The 23,906-nt window shown below is 33.1% G+C and overlaps 1 protein-coding gene across 1 annotated transcript in view; it reads left to right on the top strand.

The window, feature by feature from the left end:
• Window positions 1-15,179: 15,179 nt before the first annotated feature.
• Window positions 15,180-23,906, top strand: part of LOC128173258 (carbohydrate sulfotransferase 15-like) — a 34,172-nt gene continuing 25,445 nt past the window's right edge. The window contains exons 1-3 of the mRNA XM_052838975.1: window positions 15,180-15,404; window positions 15,783-16,032; window positions 16,220-16,339. Of these exons, the coding sequence (XP_052694935.1) occupies window positions 15,180-15,404; window positions 15,783-16,032; window positions 16,220-16,339 (595 nt within the window). The remainder of the gene's footprint in view (window positions 15,405-15,782; window positions 16,033-16,219; window positions 16,340-23,906) is intronic.

Genomic DNA, 23,906 nt, shown 5'->3' with positions numbered 1-23,906 from the left:
GACTGTCAAAGTAAACTTTATTTGACTTTAGTCCCAGTTGTTATACACAAAGGTGTGAAACTATCGCACTGACAGGAAATCACTCTACACTTGAACGCACAGAATACACAGGAATAAGGCAGGTAGATAATCTGTGTAACGATTGACCAAGAAGAATTCTACATGCATATCAAACAATTTTACTAATAGTTGTATCAAATAATTTATTCATTTTACTGCGTTCTTTAACCGCTAAACGTGTTTAAGATGTTCCTTCCCGCAAAAAACCTCCATTATAAACTAAACAAGAGATAGAGAAAAAACACAACGCATTAAACTTTCCAAACACAGTATATCAAGCATCACGAACCTTGTAAAAAACTTAACTGTTAGACATACTTCTTATTTTCATTATTAAAAATAAATCTGTGGTAGATCGGGATATTGTTAGGGTCTTCCGTTTCCGACGGAAGACCATCTCGTTATTCATATGGTTTCTTTTCCTTATTAGGTTCTTCCGTTTCCGACGGAAGACCCTCTTGTTATTCTATTGTTTCTTTTCCTTATTATTATTTTATTTTTTATTTTTTTTCTGACTTTTTTCGAACGCTACTTCTCGTGAACTACATGACCGATTTGCATGAAATTTACAGGACACATTGAACAACAAATATACTTGATATTATAAAATTTCTGGCTGATGACGTCACTTCCGGTTAGAGATTTTGAGGATTTAGTGAATTTTTAAGGACCATTTTGTCCACGTAACTTCTCAAAAACTAATTGCGATAGAAACGTGAAACTTTCAGGGATAGTAGATGAATGTCTGTAGATGATCCTATTTATCTGATATTTTGAAAAATGCGCAAGGCGGCGAAGCTCGCCCGAGCTCAAAAATAGGCACCAATTTTTTTCACGAAATTTTTTGCACATTTTCGGCCCTAGCTTTTAATGTGTAAATATTTTGTGAAGACATGTAATGCAGAAGTTGTTCAGATTAACTAGGACTTGCGTTTGATTTCAAGAAAAAGGAGCTGGCCCCTCAAATAAGGGGCCAAAATGGCTCTTAAGTCTTTTTGCAATAACTCTTTACTGAAAAATAATTTGTTATCAATTATAGAACCAAAAATGTTCATTGTATATCTGTTTATTTATACAGTACCATGCCTAAGTCATATGTTACGTAATTAGGGGTTTTAAGGGGCCAGAAGTCCAAAACTTTGATCTTTAGTATCTAGAAAAGGAGAATTATTTTGATAAGCATTATAGAACAAAAAATGCTTAAAATAATGTTCTTAACAATATGCAATATGCAAATAATTTTTGTTGGTGGCCCCAGTAAGGATTTTAAGGTTCGGCCCCTAAAACACAATTGTTCAGATATCTCTAGAACGGTCAACAATTTCTGAACACTTGTTGAGCAAAATGTGTTTAAAATTACAAGACCTTTTATTTGATATCAAGGAATAAGGGCTGGCCCCTCAAATAAGGGGCCAAGAGGGCTCTAAAGTCTTTTAATAATAACTCTTTACTGAAAAATAATTTGTTATCAATTATAAAACCAAAAATGTTCATTGTACATCAGTTTATATATACGGTACCATACTTAAGACATATGATACGTAATTAGGGGTTTCAAGGGGCCAGATGTCTTAAAATTTGGTCATTAATATCTAGAAAAGGAGAAATATTTTGAAAAGCCTTGTAGAAGAAAAGTTGCTCAAAATAATGTTCTTAACGATATGGGATCTAAAAATATTTTTTGGTGGCACTGGTAAGGAGTTTAAGGGTCGGCCCCTAAAACACAGTTGTTCGAATATCTCTAGAACAGTTAACAATTCGTGAATACTTGTGTAACAAAATATGGATATATTTACAAGACCTTTCATTTGATATCAAGAAAATGGGGCCAGCCCCTCAAATAAGGGGCCAAAAGGGCTACAAAGTCTTTTCATAATACAGCAAAACTCGAATATAACGAACATGGATATAGCGAATTTACGGCTATTACGAATTATTATTCATGTCCCGGCAAATTTCTTATATAAACCTATAGAAAATTGATGAATATAACGAACATGGCTATAACGAATTTACGGCTATAACGAAGTAATTTTAAGACCCCTGCTGGCAAAATTTTAACGTATATTATCATTTTTATAACAAATGTTTTCCATTTCTTTCATTGAAGAAACATGCAATTTTAACATGCATATATTAAATACTCAAATTCAAATAGTATACGAACTTTTTTTAAAAATTGAAATGAAATGGTTATATTGAAATTTTTTGTAAATGACGGTAATGCTATTTTTATAACATTTAATAACTTACGATAGTGTAGAAAACTGTTAGCCGGAAAAACTCTTAATTATTTTATAACGAATTCGCTATAATATTTTTTACGAATTCGTTATTAACGTATAGCGAATTACGGCTAAAACGAAGTTTTTTCTATGGTCCCTTGAAATTCGTTATAAACGAGTTTTGCTGTAACTCATTTTAAAGCGATAATTAGTTATTAATCATAAAGCAGAAAATAAGAGCTTATTATTCATAATTCAAAACTGAAATCCGTTCTAAAATCGGCCGATGCAATACAGAGATAAAGGGGTTTAAAATTTGATTTTTCCGGAAATTTTGATTCCACATTCTTGGTTAAGAAAATAGTTTTATGTTCAGAGTTAAATTAACTCGTACCTAAAATTATTCGATAATTGTTAAATCGTACTTTAACGGATTCGGAATTGTATTTGCTAAGTCGTTCTTGAAATCGATAAGGTTTGTTAATTCGTACTTGGCATCATTCGGATTTTGTTAACTCGTACCAAGAATAATTCGATTTTTTTTTGTTTTAGTTTGTTACGTTTGTTGGTTTAAGAACCCTGCTTCTTACAGGAACTTCTAGCTTTACTTTCGACATTACCGGAAGACCCACTCGTTGCTTAGCAACGAGCTTTGCTCTAGTTATTATTATTTTTTTTCTTTTTCTGAGTCCTTTTCGGCTTCATAACTCAAAACGTTTTCAACTTATGTAAAGGAAACTTCCAGGGATTATGTGCAATTATAATGCCTCAAAGATGTTAAAGTTTCCATAACAACGTCACTTCTGTTTTGACGTTACGTCATTTTTAAACTTAAAAAAAAGTCATTTTGTCTGCAACATTTCTCTAAAACGCTTAAAGATAGAGTCTTGAAATTTTCTGTGGTTATGAATTTGCCAATGTACATGTGCAATAAGGCTGGAAATAAAAATCTGTCACTTCCAGTCGAAACCGGAAATGAAACAATTTTTTTGAAAAAATGAATTTTCTGATCAAATCAAAAATGAATATGTGTTTTATAGAGCTTATCAAGCTGAATCTAACACTGAAATCTGTCGGACAATGCATTAAAGAGATATCGGGGTTTAAAAATTGATTTTTCCGGAAATTTTGTTTCCGCGGCCTTGGTTTAAAAAATAGCGTACTGTTCAAAGTAAATTTAACTCGTACCAAAAATAATTGTTAAGTCGTACTTGAACACATTCGGATTTTTTTTTGTTTAGTCGTTCTTGAAATCAGGAAGGGTTTTGTTAAGTCGTACTTAAAATCATTTGGAATTTATTAAGTCGTACCAGGAATAATTCGATTTTTTCATCTTTTTATTTTAGTTACTCTTGTTATTGGTTCAAGAGCTCTGCTTCTTACAGGAACTTCAAGCTTTACTTCCTACATTAACGGAAGACCCACTCGTTGCTTTGCAACGAGCTTTGCTCTAGTTATGATTTTATTTTTTATTTTTTTTCTGACTTTTTTCGAACGCTATTTCTCGTGAACTACTCGACCGATTTGCATGAAACTTACAGGATATATTGAGCATCAAACGTACTTGATATTATAAAATTTTTGGCTGATGACGTCACTTCCGGTTTGAGATTCTGAGGATTTAGTGAATTTTTAAAGACCATTTTGTCCACGTAACTCCTCAAAAAGTAATTGTGATAGAAACGTGAAACTTTCAGGGATTGTAGATGAATGTCTGAAGATGATCCTATTTATTTGATATTTTGAAAAATGCGCAAACCGCCGATGCTCGCTCGAGCTCAAAAATTGGCACCAATTTTTTTAACGTAATTTTCGCACATTTTCTGCCCTAGCCTTTATTATGTAAATATTGTGTTAAGACATGTAATGCAAATGTTGTTCAAATTTACTACGACTTTCGTTTGATTTCAAGAAAAAGGGGCTGGCTTCTCAAATTAGGGGCCAAAAGGGCTCTAAAGTATTTTTGCAATAACTCTTTACTGAACAAATATTTGTTATCAATTATAGAAGCAAAAATGTTTAATGTACAGCTGTTTATCCATACAGTACCATACCTAAGTCATATGTTACGTAATTAGGGGTTTCAAGGGGCCAGAAGTCCAAAATTTCGATCATTAATATATGATAAAGGAGAAATATTTTAAAGAGCATTGTAGAACAAAAGTTGCTTAAAATAATGTTCTGTACAATATGCCACCTTAATTTTTTTGTTCATGACCCCATTTAGGAGATAAAGGGCCGGCCCCTAAAACACATTTGTAAAGATATCATAAGAACGGTTAACATTTCGTGAACACTTGTAGAACAAATTATGTTTATATTAGCGAGACCTTTTATTTGATCAAAAAAGGGGCTGGTTCCTCAAATTAGGGGCCAGAAGGGCTATTAAGTCTTTTCATAAAAACTCTTTTCTGACCAACAATTTGATAATATGTTTATAATTGCAAGACCTTTCATTTGATATCAAGAAAATGGGGCTGGCCCCTCCAATTAGGGGTCAAGAGGGGTCTTCAATCTTCTTACAAGAACTGTTTACTGAACAATAATTTGTTATTAATTATAGAAGAAAAAATGTTCATTGTACAGCTGTTTATCTATACAGCATCATACCTTTCTCATATATTACGTAATTAGGGGTTTCATGGGGCCAGAATTCAAAACTTTGATCATTAATATCTGAAAAAGGAAAAATATTTTTAAAAGCAATGTAAAACAAAAGTTGTTCAAAATAATGTTCTGAACAATATGATACCATAAATATTGTTGTTAGTGGCCCCGGTAAAGAGTTAAAGGGTCGGCCCCTAAAATACAATTGTTTTGATATCTCCATAACGGTTAACCATTCGTGAACATTTGTAGAACAAATTATGTTTATATTAGCGAGACCTTTTATTTGATCAAAAAAAGGGGCTGGCCCCTCAAATTAGGGGCCAGAAGGGCTATTAAGTCTTTTTATAAAAACTCTTTCCTGACCAACAATTTGATAAAAATCAAAAAGCAACAAAGGAACTTTTATTAAGCTTAATTTAAAACTGAAATCCGTTTTAAAATCGGACGATGCATTCCAAAAATATTGGGATTTAAAAATTGAGTTTTCCGGAAATTTTGATTCCACGTTCTTGGTAAAGAAAATAGTGTTATGTGAAAAGTTAAATTAACTCGTACCTAAAATAATTCGGAAATTGTTAATTCGTACTTCAAGACATTCGGGAATTTTTTTTTATTAAGTCGCTCTAGAAATTGTAAAGGTTTTTGTTAATTCGTTCTTGAAATCATTCAGACACTGTTAAGTCGTTCTAAGAATTATTCGATTTTTTAAAAATATTTTTTAAAATTTTCTTTGTAGTTAGTTTTAGAACTCTGCTTCTTACAGGAACTTCTATCTTTACTCTCGACACCACCGGAAGACCAACTCGTTGCTTTGCAACGAGCTTTGCTCTAGTTTTATTTTATTTTATTATTTTTTCTGACTTTTTTCGAACGCTATTTCTCGTGAACTACATGACCGATTTGCATGAAATTTACAGGACACATTGAGCATCAAATATACTTGATATTATAAAATTTCTGGTTGATGACGTCACTTCCAGTTTCAGATTTTGAGGATTTAGTGAATTTTTAGGTACCATTTTGTCCATGTACCTTCTCAAAAACTAATTGCGATAGAAACGTGAAACTTTCAGGGATTGTAGATGAATGTCTGTAGATGATCCTATTTATTTGATATTTTGAAGAATGCGCAAGGCGGCGAAGCTCGCTCGAGCTCAAAAATAGGCACCAATTTTTTTCACGAAATTTTCGCACATTTTCGGCCCTAGCTTTTAATGTGTAAATATTTTGTTAAGACATGTAAAGCAAAAGTTGTTCAGATTAACTAGGACTTGCGTTTGATTTCAAGAAAAAGGGGCTGGCCCCTCAAATAAGGGGCCAAAATGGCTCTTAAGTCTTTTTGCAATAACTCTTTACTGAAAAATAATTTGTTATCAATTATAGAACCAAAAATGTTCATTGTATATCTGTTTATTTATAAAGTACCATGCCTAAGTCATATGTTACGTAATTAGGGGTTTCAAGGGGCCAGAAGTTCAAAACTTTGATCTTTAGTATCTAGAAAAGGAGAAATATTTTGATAAGCATTATAGAACAAAAAATGCTTAAAATAATGTTCTGTACAATATGCTACCTTAATAATTTTTGTTGGTGGCCCCAGTAAGGATTTTAAAGTACGGGCCCTAAAACACAATTGTTCAGATATCTTTAGAACGGTCAACAATTTCTGAACACTTGTTGAGCAAAATGTGTTTATATTTACAAGACCTTTTATTTGATAACAAGGAATAAGGGCTGGCATCTCAAATAAGGGGCCAAGAGGGCTCTAAAGTCTTTTTATAATAACTCTTTACTGAAAAATAATTTGCTATCAATTATAGAACCAAAAATGTTCATTGTACATCTGTTTATCTATACGGTACCATACCTAAGACATATGATACGTAATTAGGGGTTTCAAGGGGCCAGATGTCTTAAAATTTGGTCATTAATATCTAGAAAAGGAGAAATATTTTGAAAAGCCTTGTAGAAGAAAAGTTGCTCAAAATAGTGTTCTAAACGATATGAGATCTAAAAATATTTTTTGGTGGCCCTGGTAAGGAGTTTATGGGTCGGCCCCTAAAACACAGTTGTACGAATATTTCTAGAACGGTTAACAATTCGTGAATACTTGTGTAACAAAATATGTTTATATTTATAAGACCTTTCATTTGATATCAAGAAAAAGGGGCCAGCCCCTCAAATAAGGGGTCAAAGTGCTACAAAGTCTTTTCATAATAACGTATTTTTAAGCGATAATTAGTTATTAATCATAAAGCAGAAAATAAGAGCTTATTATTCATAATTCAAAACTGAAATTCGTTCTGAAATCGACCAATGCAATACAAAGATATAGGGGTTTAAAATTTGATCTTTCCGGAAATTTTGATTCCACGTTCTTGGTTTAGAAAATAGTTTTATGTTCAGAGTTACATTAACTCGTACCTAAAATTATTCGATAATGGTTAAATCGTACTTTAACAGGTTCGGATTTGTATTTGCTAAGTCGTTCTTGAAATCGATAAGGTTTGTTAATTCGTACTTGGTATCATTCGGATTTTGTTAACTCGTACCAAGAATAATTCGATTTTTTTTGTCTTAGTTTCTTACGTTTTTTGGTTTAAGAACCCTGCTTCTTACAGGAACTTCTAGCTTTACTTTCGACATTATCGGAAGACCCACTCGTTGCTTTGCAACGAGCTTTGCTCTAGTTTCTATTTATTATTATTAGTAGTATTCTGATCCCGATGTTATTTATTCTATTACTTTGGTAACGCCCACTTTATACGATAGCCAATAACTTAAATGACAGTTGTCTATTGTTCTGCCCCATATATAAAGCCGTGTAAGTCCTTATTTGACGAGGGAGACGGCTGGTTTCGCTAGCTACTTTTCTCCTGAAGCAGAGAGGGGGAGGGAGACAGCTGGTTTCGCTAGCTACTTTTCTCCTGAGTCCCGACCCGTCTTGTCTGTCTATTTAAGGTCCCTGTTAAAGTTAGGTTTTAGGGTTGGGGGATTTTAAGTATATGCTATTGCCTTGTGTTCTTATTTTGTTATAATAAATTTATAAAGGGTTGTTAATCTTGGTTTTCATTTACTTTGGGTTTGGTTTATTATATCTGGTTTATCTATAGTGAGAGTAAAGTCGTTTTCATACCTTATTTATAATTTAGTAAAGTTTAGTAATGTAGAGGTCAAATTCAGTCACAAAACAAAAATAAACACGACGCGAAGTACTGATAAAAACCTATACGGCACTGACCTGCTACATTATTTGGTGAACCGTGACCAGGATAGGGTTTGTACTACAATGGTCAGTGGCACGTGCTTCTCACTTTGAGTACCCTATTCAGTGATTCGGACTTGGCTGAATTCTTTTGTTGTCAGTTTCTATTGTATTGTGTTTTTGGGTTACTTTAGCTGTTGCTTTTCTTTGTAATGGATTTGTGGGTTTGAGAATTCATGTTGTTCGTAAGTTGAAATAATTAGTAGATTATTTTTGTACTTGATTTTTTTACGCTGCATTTTTTCATCATGCAGTTATGTTTAGAGTTGATAGAGAATTTTTGCGTGAGAGAAATTATTCCCCAGCACATATTCAGACCGGGAATGGTGTCCCTTATGAAAGTTCAGATAAGTCCAACGAAGTTAGAGTAAATACTATTGATAGACAGATAGAAGAGTTATCAGCAAAGTGTGATTTTTTAGAGAAAAAGCTTAAAACGAAGTATTTTGAAAATGGTCTTACTTTTGAAAATGTTAGTCAAACGTCAAGCGAGAATCGAACGCACGTGCAATCTGACAGTTATTTGGCACAGTCACTTCGTTCAAAGTATAGAAAAGAAATTAAGTCGCCAACATTTGATGGTAGTTTTGATATTCATGAGTTTTTCATTCAGTTTGAACAGGTTGCTAAGTGGAATGGGTGGAGTAAGAGAGAATGTGCAAGTCAGCTTATTATGAGCTTACGGGGGTCTGCAAGACATGTGTTATCTGAAATTCCTTTGACAAAGTCTGACAATTATGATGTTTTAAAAGAAATTTGTAAAAACTATTTCAATCCCGGAGAAAACGTGAAAGCTTACCAAGTTGAGTTTAAAACAGCGCGTAGACAAAATGGGGAAACAGTTGAAGATTTTGGTTATGCTTTGAAAAGGTTAGCCTTAAAATCATATCCACATATACCCTATAAATACTTAGAACCTCATATTGTTGACCAGTTTATCTTTGGTTTAGGGGATATTGATTTGCAAAAGCATGTTCAGTTTAAACATCCCTCCACAATTTAGAAAGCGATAGGTCTAGCGATAGAATATGAGAGTTTTGTAAGTAATTTTGTCGCAAACCAAATGCCTGTTTCAGTTCACACAAGTGACAGTGATTTTAATGATTTAAAAGCATTTATTAGGGAAGAAATTCAGAAACCGTTTGTGAACATTATGTTGATGAAGTTGATTCTTTACCGAATTCAAACACGTCTGTTTGAAGAAACTTTTCCCATAAAATTATCAGTAAATCGTGCCATCTGGTTGGTCATTCTGAAAGTTCAAGCTCGTTAGAAACAACTCTTACTCTCGAAAAACTTTCAGGGACTAATGCCATGGTCCGGTCATTAGTTTCAGGCCGTTCAAATCTTACCGAACACAGTCGACCATTCGAGGTAGAGGTAGAGTCGCAGAACCAAACAGAAACTGGTAAAACGCCGGGTAAAGTTCAATGTTTTGAAGAAAATGCAGGTCTTGGTGAAGTTACTGTCGTACACGATGTACATGTGCCTGTTGACTTTAAGTCCAGTTCTACATGTAATAAATCCGAGTGTTCTAACACTGAGTTACAGGCTGAAACAGTTTCCAATTTAAGTGATAATGGCGTAATGTTGTCAACTTTGAACCCTGAAGCAAATGTTTTTATACCAAACTATCAGACTTGTTCAGATTTACCAGAGAAGAAAGAGAATGAGCACATGGCAGATTCTGTCCTGGAATGGAAGCTCGATGGAAGAACTGTTCCCCCTGGTAAAGTTAATTCTTGTCTGAGCGGTGAAATCCCCTTAAAGTTGTCGTTCGTGGGTACTACTTCTATGTACAAGCCCGTCGACCCAGTATTGTACCCTTATTGCCGACCCGAGCATCCGAAGGGAATTGGCTAAATGTGTTTTGATATAACAATGTCAGTTGAAAGTTAGAGCGGTGTAGCATTTACGTGTTCGTTGATTTATATATTTTTGTGGCTTATAAACTAATTAGATTTTTTGTAAAATTTGATAGGTTATTAAACACGCGTAAATCTAGTAGGTTAGTCTAACAGTAACTATCCTCTGTCGATCTTGTTGACAAAACTGGGATAGTATGCCTGTTAATAACCCGTGTCAACATAATACTTTTATGTACTGTAAAGTTCCGTGTTCAGTGTGATGATTTGATATATGGATTCCGTTATGATATTTATGACATGTGTATTAATGATTTTTCTTGATTTTTCAGACCATGTTTTCACCAGTTTTATTGCAGTTTATCCAGACACGAGGCTGGCCAATGTGAGATTTGGAACTGGACTGGAACCTGATACATTCAACTCCATAAATTTCAAGTGTCTGATCGCCTTCATAATATCAGATGTTAAACCGGTATCCACTGTGTTCAATCGGCGATATCCGTGAATATTGTGTTAATCGTGTGTAAATGTTGTGTTATACCCATAGTATTATATTCTGGAATGTGTTCCAATTAGTGATTGCTGAGGACCATGGCGATTGGTACTGTGAAGTGAACTTAGCAATGTGACATATTCACCTGATTATGTTTTGCTTATTTTGTATGTATGTTTTTTAGGGAATTTGACTGAAATGCACCACTTGATTTTAGTCTAATGCATAGCATTTGTCTTTAAGGGGGGAGGAATGTGGTATATCGGGATTTTGTTTCTATTTATTATTATTAGTATTCCGATCCCGATGTAATTTATTCTATTACTTTGGTAACGCCCACTTTATACGATACACTAAACTTTAATGACAGTTGTCTATTGTTCTGTCCCATATATAAAGCCGTGTAAGTCCTTATTTGACGAGGAAGACGGCTGGTTTCGCTAGCTACTTTTCTCCTGAAGCAGAGAGGGGGAGGGAGACAGCTGGTTTCGCTAGCTACTTTTCTCCTGAGTCCCGACCCGTCTCGTCTGTCTATTTAAGGTCCCTGTTAAATTTAGGTTTTAGGGTTGGGGGATTTTAAGTATATGCTATTGCCTTGTGTTCTTATTTTGTTATAATAAATTTATAAAGGGTTGTTAATCTTTGTTTTCATTTACTTTGGGTTTGGTTTATTATATCTGGTTTATCTATAGTGAGAGTAAAGTCGTTTTCATACCTTATTTATAATTTAGTAAAGTTTAGTAATGTAGAGGTCAAATTCAGTCACAAAACAAAAATAAACACAACGCGAAGTACTGATAAAAACCTATACGGCACTGACCTGCTACAAAACTAATAGAACGAAACTTTATCATGGAGGGAAGACGTGGTAGAGCTAGCAGGCTGATTTGATTGACAGGTGCAGCACGTGGTCTCAAATCTGAAATTGCATAATGGATTCAATCACCGTGTACCATTTTCTTTTATGAATACAAATGTTATGAATATTCAATATTGGATATTAGTATATATTGGATATTAGTATATTTCACATAAGTGTACGTTAAATTACGCTAAACGTCTCTCTCTCTCTCTCTCTCTCTCTCTCTCTCTCTCTCTCTCTCTCTCTCTCTCTCTCTCTCTCTCTCTCTCTCTCTCTCTCCTGTAGAAGTTGTTGTGCGATTAGACGAAGCCGTACGCGATATAGACTTCTTTTGGCGTAAATAGGTGTGAAAACCCTCAAGGGCATGTCGTTTTCTACCCTGGGTTTGTTAATCACTACATGTATACACAGAAAATGATCGTGACTTAAAGCTGCTTGGTCCGATTTTTTTGTAATTACAGTATCAAATTTTTTTTCATACAAATCATTTATCTTAGAAAGTTATGAACTTTCTCCTATTTACACCAGCAGAATCAGTCTCCTTTCAAAGTAAGAAATATTAAAAGTAAATAAAAATAATTTCTCTTTGGGCAAACGAAAAAACAAACCAAAATGCATCACGGGAATGTTTAGAAAAGGAAACCGCATCGTTTCGTCCCCCGAATGATTGGGGTTATTCAACCCGCATGCTATGCATCGATTGTAAAGAAAGCAGACTTTGGAAATATTAGCGAACAAAACGTACACATGTTTAATTGTAATTTGTCTGATCATTTCGACCTTTATTTAAAGCGATGTCAAAGTCGTAATACAACCATACCCGTCTCGTCGTCAGGGGTGAAATTTAACATGAGGCGAAATAACGCGGTACCTTTTAATGTCGTTTGTTTTGTTAGCAAATTTTATACGTATTTTTCTTCGTTGAAATTTGGCATAATTCACGGGTAAAACTACTACAATGTCTATTATTATACATATACTAAGCATAGCCATCGTTTAAAAGCGTGCATAAAATTTGATATAAAATCGGACCAAGCAGCTTTAGTTGATTCCCGACATTTGTTCATTTCTCAATTTAAAACATACACATGTATTGACAGTTTACGGCGCTATGCGTGTCAAGTTATAAAATGAGAAGATGAACTTGCTCTGCATTGATACAAGTTCATCTAATGAAAATATTTGATTTTAAGATTCTTATAAAAACAGGATAACAACTAATAGAAATAATAACTGAAATAAGCACGTCAAATACAAAGATATGTGTTCTTATTTACACATCACAAAATAAATCATGTTATGTTGTAATTCGAATGTGGTTTCCAATTTCATGAAATTCTATTTCATAAATATAATTTATTAATTTTATAACTAGACTTTGACCCGTGCGTGCACGGGTTGACATTTACATAACCATGCTTTAAGCCTGAATAATGCTTTTAATTTCATTACACTCTACTTAAATTAGTTAGAATAATCCAACTATATTGTATTGTATTGTTTATTAGTCAACAGCTGTACAGCTCATAGACATATACAATTAATATACACATGTTATAATACATATACTGGTCACTTGAAAAAAGGCAAGTTTATACATGAAGTTTTTTGATTACAAAAGCATTCTTATTATATTTACCTAAATTGCACAAATCCTTTACATTTTGTGTTGACAATAATAAAATCAATTTAAAGACAGAGGGTTTAATATAATAAAACTTCTTAGGGAATTTTTCTCTTAAGTTACAGTAATAGGGACATTTCAATATAAAATGATATTCATCTTCTATATCTAAAGTACAAAGAGGACATAAACGTCCTTGTAATGGAACATTGTTATATCTGCCAGTTTCGATGGTAAGACAATGAGATGATAATCTTAATTTACATATAAGTTTCTTATATTGTAAAGGAATTCTTTTTGTTAGATATGACTGCAAGGTACAATGATCAACTAAATATCTATAGATTGTACATTTGGAAGAGACATTTATATCAACTAGTAGAGACTGTTTAAAATTATTAAAAATACGTTGCTTGGCGATTGTTAAAATAATTTCTGGCTTTTCAAAAAATTGGTTTTCCCATAAGTTCATTAGCCCAATACTTGTTAACATGTTCTTGATCTCTGCAGCCCAGTTTTTACATTTGTTTTTACCTAAAGTTTCATTATACATATTAACATAACATGAATTCAAAATGCAATTTTTTGATGATAAAAGTTTCATCCAGTATCTTAAAATACGTATTTTTCTGATACATTGCAGAGGCATTCTGCCTAATTCACAATAAATAACTGCATTAGATGTGCCCCTTTTAACATTAAGTATGTTTTACAATAATTAAGATGAATGTTTTCTATATCTGGGGCAGAATGAAAGCCCCAGACTTCACAACCGTAGTAAGCAATGCTTCCTACATAAGTGTCGAAAAGGGACAAAAGCGTAGTAAAATTAAGACTCATATTAAAACATTTCCTTTTCAGTGCAAAAATTGCCTTCATACATTGTAATGACAATTGGTTTTGCGTAACATGAGATTTGCCATTGTAATTCAACAAAAGTCCGAGATAACAAAAACTGTTCACTACTTCAGTTTGTTCACACTTATAAAACCACACATCTTCTATTCGTAAAATTCCCCCATTTCTGAAAACCACTATTTTTGTTTTGTTTACATTAACCGTTAACGTCCATTTCTCTGTATAATTTTCTAAAGTATTCAACATTGACTGTAAGTCAGCAGCAGACTGAGAAAAAATAACCATGTCGTCTGCGTACATCAGTAAAAATAAGGATAGTTCTTGTAATTCAATTGGAGTATTTCCATTGCTTAAAAATTCCATTTCGCAATCATTGACATAGAGGGAAAAGAGGAGAGGGGAAATTATTTCCCCTTGTAAAACACCAAGATTATTCACAAAAAATCTGACTTACCATGTAATAAAACACAAGACTTAATATTATTATAAAGTGAACGTAATATCTTTAGAGGTTTACCTCTGATCCCATACATCCTAACAAATCCTAATTCGTCCGAACAAATAACTTATTTGTCCGAACAAATAGCTAATTCGTCCGAACAAATCCTAATTCGTCCGAACAAATAATTTATTTGTCCGAACGAATCCTAATTCGTCCGAACAAATCCTAATTCACCCGAACAAATAACTTATTCGTCCGAACAAAATAGCTAATTCGTCCGAACGAATAAGATTAATTTTTTTTTCCATCTGGCCCTTCCACGCCGCCGTATTTTAGCAATTGGATTCTCTAATTCGTTAAAAATATAACAGTTATATTGCTTAAAAAATGAAGATTTATCCGGCGGAATATAGATACAACATATATATAAACATTCATTAGACTCTATTACATCACCGCTAATCTTTAGCCAGCAAATTGTGTCGAAAATAACATCAGTTATTGTAATATGTTTCCGAAACTCATCCCTTATACATAAGGCCATCCCACCTCCTTGTTTAGATCTAGAAAGCGACCTGCATTGCCTGTAATGTACAGTACAGGTAAAGTAACAACAACAAGCAGCAGCAGGACTAACGGCAAATCACACCGTCGCGGTGTCAGCACAGTCGCAATCCATACCGCGAACAAAAACCGCGATGGTGTTTCGCGGAAACGATAAAAATACCGTGACGGTAACGCAATCCGCTTTGCCTGTACTGTATGACATTTACATCGTATTGGATCAAATCATGTTCCGCCATCATAACATGATTTAACACCAACTGGATTTAACCCCATTTTTCATTTCAAATTATTAATCTATTTTCAGGATGAAACACATCACCCGCTCCTTCTTTGGCCTGTGTTTATTCGGTGTATTGGTGATACTCATTTTCCATCAAATCGATCTACGACAAAAATACATCCAACCTTCGCTGAAGGCACTGTTTGTACACAATACAGAAGTGTTTGTGAAAGAATACACGGTAAAGCCAGAGACATATTCTTGTCCAAGCAACATTTCCAGTACCCGCGTAGAAGACATTCTTTGCTTGGTTTGTATGGCTTACATGACTTGTTTGGTTCTTGGTAATTTCGTTTTTCATTGCGGTAGTGTCGGTACTATCTGGTCGTTGTCGTAGTGTTTGCAAATGACAGTAAAAAGTCAACACCCGCAGCTTAACCGCTATGTGGTTTAGAACAATTAACAAGTAATCAATTATTTTATGCAGCAAGTTCAGTTTGAAACGCAGGTAAAACATAAGTGCTTAGTATAACATTAAAGTCCATTTCTTTTCTCAATTTTACCATCATACCCCAAAGTTACGATAATCGTAGACAACAATGGCGAGCATATGATTCACATACATGTACCACAAGATGGGAATCCATTCTGCTAACAAGTCAGGGTTGTTTTTTTTTAATTGTCTTAGGAGAAAAGGACGTTCCTCAAGAATTTCAAAAACCCTTGCTGGTATGAACCATCCGGAAAAAGTCAAAGCAGTTCTTCCTCTGTTCAAAACAAAACTCTTCGGTGCCTGCCTTACTTTCACATTTTTGGCGTTTGCAAGACAGGGACAACAGACCTCTTCTTCAGATTAATTCACCACCCCCAAATCTTGCCCAATGCGGGGGTTCTGAGGAAAGAAACATGGTTTTGGTCCTGGAGGAGATACGGAGAACGTATGTACATTGCCATAGTAACGGTGAATGTATGTACATTACCATAGTTACGGAGAATGTATGTACATTGCCATAGTTACATGTCCCTTATTCTCGCTATACATGTGTAGAATATGCAATATAAATTTGACTCGATCTTATGTTGTAAGATATACATTGGAGATTAATGATAACTTTTGTTGTTCAGAATCCTCCGGATATACAAAAATGACATTAAAACAGTTCTCACGAATGTTTGACGCTCAAAAAATTGGGGAGACTAAAATGTCTTTAAAAGATGGGACACAGTATTCAGATCTTATAACAGGTACCTTTTTTTTCCTTGGAGAGAGAGAGAGAGAGAGAGAGAGAGAGAGAGAGAGAGATGATTCTTTCATTCTTTTGTCTGTACAGACTCTCTACTAGAGGGAGAAAAGGAGACGGACAGACAGACGAAAAACAGACACAGGAAAAGACAGACAGACATGAAGACTTGAAGCTAGATGTTATAGATGTTATGATCAAATTTCGGAATAACTGTAAAAAATAAGAAAATTATGAATTCTCTGGTTGAAAAATTCATGTTACGTTACGGTATGTAAATTTAAAACAAATATTGCAAATAATGTGTACCTAATGGACTACAAGTAAATATCCTTTTTAAAAAATCATTAATATCCACAAATTTTCATTTCTTAAAAAAAAAACAAGAATAAGTCAAATTCAGCTTCTCTGGTGTTGTTGCGATGGTCGTATAAATCCTATTGCGTTAGAAGAAATTGCATATCAAATACATGTAGCTACTAATAACTATATCTATGAATGATATTGATTTAAGGATGATAAACATATACTGTATATTCATTAAGAATCTTGGGGAATAAGCCGTTGCAAATGCCCACGACCTTCTCATACCTCTAATAAGAAGTAATAAACGTACGAGTTAACTGGGCATTTAAACGGTGGACAGTATTGTCCAAATGAAAATGTCCAACAAGGCGTAACTGTGCTTAATTTGTTTAGTATTTACATATACTTTAAACTGGCAAATTTGAAATGACAATCACGTATTCATTTAAAGAGTTTAAATACAAAAAGTTGATTATTTCTAAAAATATTTTATTTACTAATTTACCTCAGTCATCATATACAACCCCTTACGCAGGGGAGTCGACAAAGAGTATGGGGGAGTCGATTCCACCATTTGTAGTAGTCGATTTTTTCCGCTTCGGAAACAGGAGGAATTTAGGTAATACCTTTTGTAGGTACATGTATTTAAAACAAGTTTTTCCAAAAAAAACATGAGTGGCGTCGGAATCAAATTGGAAGTGGGGGGGGGGGGGGAGGCTAGACTTGTATAAAATATTGACAAGCAAAAAAAGGTCTTTGGAATGTATAAATTTGCAAAAAAAAGAGTAAGCGCCCCCCCCCCCCCGGTTCCGTAGCCTATGATATATACCACACGGAAGACAGCGGTAGTCAAACCACTAACGTATAACAAGGGGACTTGTTATTCGTCACTGGTCATACTTTGTGTTAGTCATTGGTCCGAGTGGTCCATGTGTCTTCTGGTACAGCTACTATGTTTTTTCTTTCACAACAACACGCATTTGTAATGTGATTTTCCTGACGATACAATTGGAAGTGAAATACATGCCTATTTAATCGTTGGATTTTCATTAGGCGCACACTGTACGTTTGACTTAGCTTGTATTCTGCATTTTGACCACAACTACATGCTTTTGTCCAGCGTATGTCGCTGTTGTGTTAACAAGACTCTCAAGGATTCAGAGATGGAACGTTTTAATCTTGCCATTTAATTGTTTCTTGCCTGCACAACAACCATCTGTTTACGATATGAAATCGTGCAATCTTAAAGAGAATAACATACATTTCATATTTCATAAAAGTAGTAGAAAACGCATATCAAATAATTTCAAGTTATTATTAGCAAATTTTCAATTATTAAGAAAAGAAAAGAAATACATTTTAACAATGTATATTATTAAGTATAAAAAGAAAATTACATTTTAACAATGTAAACAAAAAGATAAACAAAAAAAACCCAAAACGCGTACGATTCGAACACCCGCTTTTACAGTGGCATTTATTCAAAGAACTCCTCGCTTTTTGCCTTTTTTTTTTATCTTTTATTGATCAACTTTCAATTATCACAATCATCACATTAAATATCACAATCACAGTCTACATGTCAATACTTTATAATAAAACATTTTAAAAAATAAACAATAGTACACCTTCTGTTTCCTTTAAAAGTGGATTTTTTTTCAAAAACTTTTTTGAAAACATTTTTCTGTTGTCTTGTTCTATACACATGTAATGATAGTTGTAATAAATATAATGTCTGAGTAAATATTTGCAAAACCTTTACAAATCCATTTTTTTATTATTTTGCAACAATATTTGTCTTCTTCTATGAATAGTAAATCTACATATTGATATGAAAAAATTCACAAAAAACGTTTTAACATTTTTCATGACATTAGGAAATGCCGTCATCAAAATTTCATCAATATCTAAAACATTGTATACACTATTCTCACAGTCCTTCAATAGCGATTCTAAATGATATATTATAAAATCTTTCTTAAATTCCTGCATTTCGTCACATTTTACAAACATATGAAATAAATCTTCGCGTTCTGTTTTACATAATGGACATTTGTTTGAATCTGTTTTACCGATCTTGAACAGTTTTTCATCTGTAAAAATACCATTATGAAAAATCTTAAAATCAAGTTCTACAACATCTGGAGGTCTACCAACTCCTCTTAATATAACCCATCTGTTATCAAGTATAGACTCATTATCTATTTGCAATTTTCCTTTCCAGTATTCGTTTGATATTGGAGGGTTAAACAGCTTTTGTATTAACATTTTGTAAAAAATCTTTACTGTACATGAAGAAAACACATATTTGTTATTTTCTACACAAATCGAAAAATTTGGAATCAATGCTTCTTTCACATGAGCAAAAGTTTGAACAATATTTTTCCACTCTTCTGGTATAACTGATAATAATGTTGCATAATCATCTTTGATATGTTTTACCTTAATTTCTGAATCATATTCATGTATCAGTTCTACTATACAAGACACAGGCAAAAATCCTGGTATTACTTCATATGAAATGTCTCTGATATGTGTAATACCTGCTTTTATGAAATATACCCACACTAATGTTTTGTTCTGATTAACAATTTTAGGATTGAAAAACAAGCAGTAATTAAACACATCGTTTCTATTTTCATTGTAATCAACATAATTTTTCACAGCATACCATGCACTAAACATTTCAACATAAAAAGAAGGCAGACATTGCAAATCCTTTTTGTTCAACTGTAGAAGAAATACTTCAACACCACCTTTCAAATCACAGATTTTTGATAAAAAATAGCTAAAAGTGTGTTTCCATACTAGTTCTTTTGTAGGACACAAATACTTGGCTAAAAACTTAAGTCGATACGACAGCATTTTCAAATAAATATCATCAATTCTTAAACCACCATTTTTATGTTCGCCAACAATTGCTTTATATGACACTAAATGTGTACCATAATTCCATAAAAAATCAATATATTCTTTTTGAATTGTATCTCTAGCCCAAAATGGGATAGAAATCACAGACAAGGAATACCATAATTTGGACATCAACAATGTATTTATAACACTAGCTCTTCCATGTATTGTCAACATTCTTTTTCTCCACAGATTAAGAATTTGTTTTATATTTTGTACTTTGTTTCTCCAATTTAAATTTTCACTCTCTTCTTTGTTTCTTCCAAAATAAACTCCAAGGATTTTTATAACATTTGTTTCAGTGACATAAATTAATTTTCTTTCATCTTCCAATAATCTTCCTGAACCTATACACATAATTTCAGACTTCTGAACATTTATTTTGGCACCAGAGGCTCTTCCATACAATTCAAAAATCTTAAATATCTCAAAAATTGACCTTTTATCACAAACCGATAATGTCGTATCATCTGCATGTTGAAAAACCAATGCAGTTTTATCAGACAATGGAATATCTATACCTTTAATATAACCATTACATTTGATTGCACAACTTAAGGTTCTGAGCATAATACATACAATAAAGCAGATATTGGGCAACCTTGCCTTACCGAGTTTTTGATTGGAAAATATTCTGTAAGATGACCATTACTTTTAACACTGCTATAAATACCTGTATGAAATATTTTTACCCATTTTCTGAAATAATCTCCAAAACCAAATACTTTCAACACCTGTAACATATACTCATGACTAACTCTATCAAAAGCTTTTTCTTGATCAATTTTTACAATATAACCTTCCATTTCATCTATTTCAGACATCTCTTTAATATCTCTTATACTTACTAACGTGTCTGCAATATCTTTTTTAAATAATGCAACATGTCTGACTATCAGAAATTATGTTTGGTAAAACATTCTTCAGTCTATTTGACATAATTCTTGCAATGATTTTGTAATCAACATTCAAGAGACTAATAGGTCTCCAGTTTTTTAATAATCTTTTATCACCTTTCTTTTTGTATAGTAATGTAATTACACCCATTTTCATAGAATGTGACAATGTTTCTTTTTCTTCTACATGTATTTCTAAAAAAAAGTTTGTACAATACATTTTTTCAACTGTGGCAAAAACTTTCTGTAAAATTCAATAGTCAATCCATCAGGACCAGGGCTTTTATTGCTGGCCATTTCTTTATAGCTTGCTCTATTTCTTTAACATCTATATTTTTATCACACATTTCAACATCACTTTCATTAAGTTTTTTATCGACTAATGACAACAACTGATTTTTAGTTTCACATTCTATAGTCACACATGAATACAAATTGGAATAAAAATTGTATTGCATATCTAAAATAGAATCAATATTTTTCTTAACTTCACCGTTTTCATTTAACAATTCCTTTACTGTGTTTGACTCTTGTCTGCTTTTCTCTAAATTCAAAAAATATTTCGTACACTTATCTGATTCATTCGCCCACTGGGCCTTAGACCTTAGTATGGCACCTGTACATTTTTCATTTTCATATTCACAGAGATCAGTTTTAAGTTTTTCATATTTTTCAATGTCTATACAATTACCATCAGCAATACTTTGTGATAATCTTTGCAAATTGTTTTGAATTCTGTAATACTCCTTATTTCTTTCTTTAGCTCTATTTTTACTATATATTTGTGACAGTCTTTTAATTTTATACTTCAAATTATCCCACCAAACTAAAATTGATTGTTCAAATAATATAAATTTCTTTTCTTTTTCAATGAGTTCTTGTACTTTGTTAACATACATTTCATCATATAATAACAAATTGTTATGGATCCAAACACCTGGACCTCTTTCACAGACTTCTGTGTTAAAATTCATTACAATCATAGAGTGATCACTCATTGTTGTTTCCACATAAAATATGTTTCTCACATAAACACAAAGAATATTTGCAATCAAAATAAAATCAATTCTACTTTGTACAAGCATCCCTTCTCTAATAACTTTCCTGGAAAAAACCTTTTTTCTTTCATTTCTTTGTCTCCATATATCAACCACATCATGCTCAGTCATCATATCTGTCAATGCTTTGTAACTCTGGTCATACTTATGTACTGTTTTACCACATCTATCTATCTCAGCAAGAGTATTTTTAAACTCTCCCATAATGATTAACTCTGTTGAACGTGGCATAACATTTGTAATACCGGTATTTTTTAAAAACATTACCCTTCCTCAAACATCATTAGGCGAATATACATTTATAATATCATACTTGTCAGTTTCCTTGTATTTGACATGCACAAATCTACCATCAAATCCATTTACCATTTCAATATTTGATTTAATATCATTTCTAATTAAAAATGCTACTCCTTTGGATGAAACATTTACACTATTATGATAAATAACACCATTCCACAAATGTTTATAATTATCAATAAAATCATCTTTCCAGTGAGTTTCTTGCAATGCTACAATATCATATTTTCTCTCGTTAAATAAATTAAACACCAATTTCATTTTATCAATGTTCACCAAACCGTTACAGTCCATGAGGTTATGAAAACCATTGCTAAAATGAAAAATGTAATTATTCGCTCCATTTTATTTGTTCTTTTTCGACTTGGTCTTGCTTTTATCTTTCGTTCTCTTTCTCTTCTTTTTTCCGGTTATCATCACTTCTGTATCGGGTTCTGATTCCGAACTTTCTTTATCTCTGTCACTTGTACGCATTTCACTATAAATATGATTTCTGAATTTTTATTTTCTGTTACTTTTTCTTCGGTCGGAATTTCATTTTGAGTTTGGTTTTCTTTTTCTTCCGTTTTCTCCTGATCTAATTTCACTGGGGCCTGTGTTCCTAAAACATCCACTGGTGTTTCCGTTTCCCCTTCAATTGCCTCTTCGTCCTTGTGTACTTCGTCATCGTTCTTTATATTCACCTCTTCAGAGTTCTCTTCCCATTATTTTCATTGTCACCCGATTCGTTTTCACCCTGTTCACTCATGCGACACGAACAATTGTGTTCCCATTCACCGCAATCATCACATCTTACAGACTTGCATGTTCTTGCATAGTGACCCTGGCCCTTGCATTTAAAACAAACAAATTTTGGACACGCTCTAAAAAGATGATCACTTGCGTAACACAAAGAACACACTTTTAACTGGCCATTATGAATACATCTGTAATACTCTTTCATAGTACAGGGCAGTGAGGTTATGTTTTCAGGTAGTTTAATTTTTGCGTACCGAGTGCCGTCTGCTATTGTTGTTCCATGATAGAATCTCCTATTGATTGGGGATAAAAGTTCAACCCCCATAGATCGAAAAGACATTTCAATGTCTGCATCTTCAATATAAGCAGGCAGGTACATGAAACTAACGACGATCGAACTAGGTACTACTTCATGACATTCGAATGTGTTTTGACCTATTTTTATCCCCTCTAAGAGGTACTGTAAAGGGGCTCTCCCTTCTAACGTTATTTCATAAAAATTCATTGATTTCGGGACACATGCGAGCAAACTACCAACACCACAGTTATCATGGATAAATTCGATAACTTCTTCGGGTTTCACCGATGAATTATCTTTCACATTCACTAATAAAGTGTTTTCTTTACGATATTTCCTGTTCACAAACAAATTCTGTGATCCGCCATGATGGCGACCACTAGACGTGGCTGCCATCCCCGCTTGGAATGTTATTTACACTTTGTAATAAATCACAACTATATATACAGTACAAGTAAAATAAACACAATTATAAACATAAAGTTTGTCCATAGAAGACACAGTTCAGTGGTTCACTTCTAATAGTAAACACGCTCGGTTGTATTCGATCAGCCAAAATATACGTGTTCACCTTGCCATTCGCAAACCGGAAGTCTGATATCAAGAACTCCTCGCTTACCACTACACCACCGATTCGCTTGTTTAGAGGGTATAATATAGCTGATTGTATTGTTATCAGTATTACGCAAACAACTGGACTTAGCCATTTAAAGACCAATCTTAAAAATTTAAAGAAGAAAACTTACTTTTCACCATAGAGTGGGTTTTCGTACCATTTTTTGGAAAATCAAAAAAGATAGACGTTAATATGTGTTGTCAATATTCGTTCTTTAAAAAAATGGTACGATGACCCACTCTATGAAAAAATATAATTTGAACATCCGATTTCTATATCATTTTGTTGCCAAATTAGCATTTAACTATTTTGTTGTCTTAATAACAATTAAATGTGAAGTTACTTTTTGTGGGTTATGGCAGCACTGAATGAATATGATTACATATGTTTAATAAATGTAACAAAAGTGAAATTTGTTAGAAAAAAAATGTTAGTTTTTTTAATGGACC

Source organism: Crassostrea angulata, chromosome 1 (assembly GCF_025612915.1).
Source record: "Crassostrea angulata isolate pt1a10 chromosome 1, ASM2561291v2, whole genome shotgun sequence".
Lineage (NCBI taxonomy): Eukaryota > Metazoa > Mollusca > Bivalvia > Ostreida > Ostreidae > Magallana > Magallana angulata.
The sequence above is the reverse complement of the archived record's forward strand: the minus strand, read 5'-3'. Positions and strand labels throughout refer to the sequence as shown.